We start from the raw sequence: 6553 nt of genomic DNA, 5'->3' as shown, positions 1-6553 counted from the left end.
ATTATTATAGCTTTTTATTTTATTATATTATTTTAAAAAGAAATTAAGTTTTTTAAAAAAATAAAAGCTACAGGATCAGAAATTAAAAAAAAAAGTATCTGAGGCCAGATTTGAACTCAGATTCTTCTGACTCCAGGATATTTTATTCACTGCACCATGAATTAGGGGTCCCTGTGGCAGCTAAGGATGATTATCCCCCTTACCCAGGGCTACCCAGAAATAGTTTCTTTATTTAAAGGCCCACAAAACAAAGTTTTTGTTTTTACTATAGTCCCGCCCTCCAACAGTCTGAGGGACAGTGAACTGGCCCCCTATTTAAAAAATTTGAGGACCGCTGAAGTCTAGTTGCACTCAAATGTACTATTTTTTAAATGATATAAAAATCTATTTTAATGTTAAAAAAACTAATAAAGAACCCCTGAAAGTTTTGGGTTTTGTTTTTGTTTTTTTTTACTTTTTAATAAGAGAGTAACAGAAACATTAGAAACATTTCAGAAAGGCTGTCTGAAAGCCAGATTAGAGAAAGGAGACACTCAAGCAGAGTCCTTGGGAGACATTCCTTGATTCTATAGGGTCTATGACATCAGTGGAATCTGTTGCTGTTTCCAGGGGCTTCCTGGGGAAGCTGGACTAGATGAGAATGCTCACAGTCAAGGCCCAACTTGGCCTGATCTGGGGAGAAATAAAGGAAGCTCTGCTGCCGCTGGGGTGCTCCCAGTGTGGCTGCAGTTGCCCCCAGAGTCCTGGGAACCTGCTGATCCTTTTGCTGTTCCTGATTTGGCATTTTCGGAGAAAGTATCACCAATGGCTCCCAACCAAGAGGGATGGGAGTCAAAACCCAGTGAGTGACTGCTGTCCCCTTCCCCAGACACAGGACAAAATGGATTACTGCCACCCACATGACACAGGGCAGGGGGAATGACTATTTTCTATTGGATATAAAGCAAGGCAAGTGACCACTAACCTCTTGGATGTAAGTCAAGGTAAATAATCATTGATGCCCCTAACAGAAAAGATGAGTGGTCACTGAGCACCGAATATGGTAGGGTGAGCCACCAGTGATTCCTAGGCCAGGGACAAGGCAAGTGCTGTTCAGGACCCCACGTTCTAGGAAAGACATTGAAGAGGGAGTCAGCAGAGTAGTGTGCAGAAGGGGTGACCTCTAAATTTGAAGTTAGAAGACCTGAGATTGAATCTCAGTTCAATTGCTTATTATCTATGTGATTTGGACAAATCATTTACATTCTTTGGACCTCAGTTTCCTCATCTATAAAATGAGATTATTTGATGCTCCTAAGCTGGACAACTAGGACAGTGAAGCATCTTGTTAAGATCATGTCATCTAAGGATCCTCAAAAGGGAGTATTGAGCTTAAAGAAGAGAAGGTTGAGAGGGAGATGATATCCGTCTTTATGTAATAAGTCTAATTACCATCATCTGGAAGAGCGATGGACTTAACTCCGCCGCATTCCCAAAGATAGAACTAGCAACCAAGTGTAGAAATCTCAGAAAAGTCCATTCAGACTTGACATGAGGAAGATTCCTGATAACGACGGCTTCCAACTCTCAGATCCTGGTGATTCTGCCTTCCCTGGATCTCAGAGACTGAGTGACCACTGACCCTCCAACCTAGGAGCAAAGTGAATGATCACTGACCCACAGATGAAAGGTAGAATGAGAAGTCATTGGCTTCTGGACGTGAGGCAGAATGAGTGACCTCCACTAACCCAGGGAGATAAGGCAGAGTGACCACTGATTGCAAAATAATATAGGACAAAGTGATAAACTGCTCACTTCTCCCAGACACAGGACAGTGAGAGATTATTGACTTCTGGACATCAGGATGATCATTGATCCCTTCCCCAGACACACAGGAAAGAGTGTGGGACTAATGGCTTCTAAATACAGGGAAAGACAAATGATCCCCTGACATGGAGCTTCTAGGGTGATTGCCATAGACTAGTAGTAAGGCAAAGTGACCGACCATCAGACACAATGCAGAGAAAACGAGATCAGATTTCTGGGTACTGGGCAGGTCAAATAACCATTGACACATGGAAGGACTGTGTGAGTGACCACTGAGTCCCACCCCCAGACACGGGGCAGAAGAAGTACTTTCCACTGCTTTCCACCCCCAGCCAGGCCTTCAGTTCTCATGCTATTCCCTTCTCCCTGTGCCCTACAGGTCCTTCCATTTCTATTCCTTATCGCCCATAACTTCCTAGAGAAAGCCCAAAGTTGGAAGCCTCAGAGCTGGAAAAGACTTCTGTTCCGTAAGGAGAAAGAGGAAGAGGAAGAGGAGGAGCAGGAGGATGAAGAGGAGAAAGAAGAGGATTTGTTAAGACAAACGAGGCTAGACCCTTGGTGGTGTTTCCACCCTAACAAAATGGAAGCTGAGCCGAAGACCCCTTTCTTCCAAACAGAGACCTTAGGGACGCCAAATGAAAATGTGGGGAGTCTGTACCCCTCATTCTGGGGTCCTGGTGGGACATACCAGCCTTTTGGAGGTTCTGAAGGATTCCCAGTCCGAACAGTGACACCAGACCCGGGGCCCAACTCTTATTACCTCCCCAAACCCGCTGGCCTGATCCATCTTCCCTCCTCCCTCGATCCCCTATCAAGTGCCAAGGCAAAGGGAAGCATTCAGCTCTTCTGGGGTCTCCCTTCTCTTCACAGTGAGTCTTTGGGAAGCACTTTCTCTAAGTCTGGTTGCACCTTCCCCATGGGGGCTACTAACCAACAGCCATTTTCAGACATGCCTCTTATCTTTTTCAATGAGCTTTCTTACCTCCCCCTACCCAACCTATTAGTTAAAACAGTGTCCCTTCCTCCCCCATACCTGCCCTCAATCTCTCCCTTCCCTGTCTTGCCCAAAAATTGTGAGGTTGCAGAAATGGCATTTCCTGAGCTCCCAAATGACCCCCAAATCCCATGGGGCACTTCTGAGTCCCAGGAGCCAATCCTAGATCCATTGCTACCTTTATTTTCTCCTCCACGTTCCCCAGGGGACCCCCAAGAAATTGACTTCATGGAAGTCACAAAAGTGATGGCTTCAGAGGAATATGAGGTTCCTGGGTCCCAGGACATGCAACAGAGTGAATTAGTTTGGCTCCCCGAATCCCTAGCCCAGACCCCCAGCTCAATCTCAGTCCCCTTTCCTGAAACACAAGGAGTAAATGGTCCAATGGAAGACCTCAAAGTAACAGTCTCTGAGGCCCTACTGGAAGACCAATGGCAGACCCAGCTTCCCCAGGACCCTGAACCACTCCTCAGTGCATCCCCACCACATCTGCTGAGTCCCCAAAGATGCGGTCTCACGGGAACCTCCAGTGAGACGGCCCCCATGACCCTGCCTGGGCCCAAAGCCCCGTGCCATAACACCCAGCAAAGCAACGCCCCCTGGACAACTGGGACTTCATGTCTCAGCCCGCAAGGAACCGACCTGACAGAGAGTCCCAGAGTCACCACTCCCATGATTCTTCATGTACCTGAGGTCCCATGGCACAACAGGCCTGCTGGGCCTCCGGCCCCGGGGCTTACCATGGGCTCCCAGACTGAGCTGCAAGGAGCCAGCTCTATTCCGGTCCCCAAAGGGACAGCCCCGAGCTGGGATATAATGCAGACCCAGCCTCCTTGGACCCCAGGCCTGCCTGCGTTCTCCCAGGCTGAAGAAGCAAACTCTAAGGAAGTCCCTGTCCCCTTGGCTGCATCAGAGCCCCCAGGATGGGGGCACGACACCCCGCCCCTGGAGCCTCCATCCCAGATATGGCCCCCCTCTGACACTGGAGAGGATGAGCACCACCCACCAGAGACCCTCTCAGTGTCCAGGATGTCCCAGGAGGAGGGAGCAATCGGAGAGACACCTCTCCCCACCCAGAGGGCCCCGGGCCTTGGAGCTGAAGGCTGTGCCTGGAACAAAGAACCCAGAACCCAGTTTAAGAAGCACCAGTACAACCTTGACCCCCATTCCCTAGCTTCCAGCCCCCCATTCCCGGGCCTATTTTTCCCTAGGACTCCTATTCAACAAGAGCTGTGCCCCCAACTTATCAGATCCCACCCCCCAACCCAACCTACCAAGGGACTGTGGGAACCCCACCCAACTGTGCCCACGTCCAAGCAAAGAAGGCTATGTCTCAAGAAGTTCAGCGCCTGCGCTGCCAACCTGCTGCTACCCATCAGCCACAGCTGCAGGAGCTAGCTAGAGATGGGCAAGACCCTGCCAGGGAGGGCAGAGAAGTCCCTTTGGCAGCTCCCCAAATTCCCAACCTCCAGGCCCCCGAGATCGCAGAGCCCCAGCCCCTGAGTCAGCCCGATAAGAGCCTGGCAGCTGCCAAAATGCCATGTGCCCCCAGGAGGGCAAGAGTGGGGGGCTCTGAGAAGCCAGGGCCCCCGGCCCCGGGCAAGAGCCACGCGAAGGCCGCAGTCCTGAGCCGCAAGAGGGAACACTCCAGGAAATCCAAGGCCGGAGACCAGGGAGGAGGAGATGCGGGCTGGGGAAAGAGTCAGGCCTCGGGCAGCAAGAAGCCTACCAGCCGGCAGCCTGTGAGAAGGTCCCTGGTACCCCCCCAGCGGGGGAGAAGGAATCCCTGTCAGGCCGCTTCCCCTCCTAAACCGGAGACCTCCCAAGCTCTGCCCGCCCAGGACCCTTCCAAGGGGCAGGGAGCGGGGGGCGGGGACAGCTCCGGCTCTCGACACCTGTGGAGCCGCTCCCAGGGGGGCCGGGGTCCCCTCAGGGAGAGCTGCGGCCCCGCCAAGAGAGGCCTGCAGAAGTTTCTGGGAGGGCTTCTGAACAGCCTGAGTTACAGCCCAAGAACTCAGTCGGTGGAGAGCCTGCAGGCAGCCCAAGATCCAAGGCTGGCCAGGCCCTGCATCCGACAGCCCAACAAAGAGACGGAGTCCAGTCTCTAACTGGACTGCTGCTTTCTAAGCTGACTCTGGGGAACCGAGTGGGAGAGAAAAGATGCACTCCCTGCTGGCCTTTCCATTAAAATCGTTTTCCTTGGCTCAGAATACAAATACAGATTTAAGAATTATTTTGAAATTTTGAATTTTTTTTCGATTATCATTTTCGTCCCCCCTAATCTTTCCAGCACCATTAAAAAAAAAAACAAAAAATCTTTGCAACAAATAGTCAAAACAAATTATCACTTTAGTCATGTCCCAAAATGTCTCATTCTCCATCAGGCAGCTAGGTGGTATAATTCATAGTGGAAGACCAGAGTTCAAATCCAGCCACCCACATTTACTAGCTCTGTGACTTAAACAAGTCATCTCCGACTGCCTCAGTTTTCTCAACTAGAAAATGGGGATAACTATTTTTCAGGATGGTTGTACAGATCAAATGGGATAATTTGCTGGCACACAATAGGTGCTATGCAAATGCTTATTCCTTTCTTTTCACATCTCTGTCAGGAGGTGAATAGCATCATTAGACCTTTGGAAACATGGTTAGTGATCATACTGATCAAAGTAAATCTAAGTGGTCTTTGCCATGTTGTTCCCCTGGTTCAAAAGCATAGGCACATACCACTACAAAGCATGAATACCAAAAGAAATTTTAAAAAGAGAAAAAAAGGAAAAGGACCATCTGTACAAACATTTGTAGCAGCTCCCTTCTCAGGACAAAGAATTGGAAATTGAGGGATGCCCATCAATTGGGGAATGAATGAATAAACTGCGGTGTGATTGTCAAGGAATATTATTGTTCCATGGGAAATGATGAGCAGGATGCTTTCAGAAAAGAAAAAAAAAAAAACCAGGGAAATCCTCCATGAACTCAAGCAAAGTGAAATTTACTGTATACAAAGTAATAGCAATGTTGTATAATGACCCACAATCCACAATGACTGCTATTTTCAGCAGTACAATCATCCATGACAACTCCGAAGGATTTATGATAAAAAAAAAAAATCCTATCCATACCCAGAGAACTGATTGTGTCTAAACTTGAAGGTTTTTTTTTTTTAATTAAAATGGGAGGTTTATATTTCTTTCACATGAGTTTTACAGAAAAGTTTTGAATTTTAAAAAAACATGAGGGCAGCCAGAGTATTGGCTTTGGAGTCAGGAAGTCTTGAGTTCAAATTCAGCCCAAACACTTTCTAGCTGTGTGACCCTGAGCAAGTCACAACTCTGATTGCTTAAAAAAAAAAAAAAAAAAAAGCAAGCTGAGTTGAACAATGCTGCTTTCCTTCTGTTGCCATCACATCCACCCTGAGCAGTGGTTCCATTCTTTCTTTACTGTTCTTTTCCTCAATATAGCTAAAATCCTGAAGGAAGTCATTCCCCATATCTTCTCTGATGACTTCTCTCCTGGCCCAACTATTAAAAATTTTGTCCCTTTCTTTTCTGTTCCTGCCCTCATGCCCTCCCTTCCAAAGCCTGACTGAGAACTGTGAGATCACAAGTCAGGGCCCCTGGGTTCCTTTCTTGAATTCCAAGATCCATTCATTGTTCTTAACTGTTTTTGAATTTAAGGACTCCTGACAATATTCTTTTTTTTCTTTTTAAATAGCTTTTTATTTTTCCTAATACATGCAAAGATAGCTTTCAA

General features: G+C 47.8%; 1 protein-coding gene across 1 annotated transcript; it reads left to right on the top strand.

The window, feature by feature from the left end:
• The first annotated feature begins 625 nt into the window (after window positions 1-625).
• Window positions 626-4656, top strand: C1H9orf131 (chromosome 1 C9orf131 homolog). The gene is made up of 2 exons (XM_051965505.1): window positions 626-841; window positions 2186-4656. The coding sequence occupies exons 1-2, from the start codon at window positions 635-637 to the stop codon at window positions 4196-4198; spliced, it is 2220 nt and encodes a 739-aa protein (XP_051821465.1). The 5' UTR covers window positions 626-634; the 3' UTR covers window positions 4199-4656.
• The last annotated feature ends 1897 nt before the right edge of the window (window positions 4657-6553 follow it).

The sequence above is a fragment of the Antechinus flavipes genome, chromosome 1, assembly GCF_016432865.1.
Source record: "Antechinus flavipes isolate AdamAnt ecotype Samford, QLD, Australia chromosome 1, AdamAnt_v2, whole genome shotgun sequence".
NCBI classification, from domain to species: domain Eukaryota; kingdom Metazoa; phylum Chordata; class Mammalia; order Dasyuromorphia; family Dasyuridae; genus Antechinus; species Antechinus flavipes.
Note: the sequence above shows the minus strand (reverse complement) of the source record. Positions and strands in the feature narration are given on the sequence as shown.

Excerpts from the sequence above, each read along its gene's own strand:
- C1H9orf131 (XM_051965505.1), top strand. The coding sequence starts at position 635 with ATGAGAATGCTCACAGTCAAGGCCCAACTTGGCCTGATCTGGGGAGAA. Across the intron at positions 842-2,185 it reads GGGATGGGAGTCAAAACCCA|GTCCTTCCATTTCTATTCCT; the intron begins GTGAGTGACTGC and ends TGTGCCCTACAG.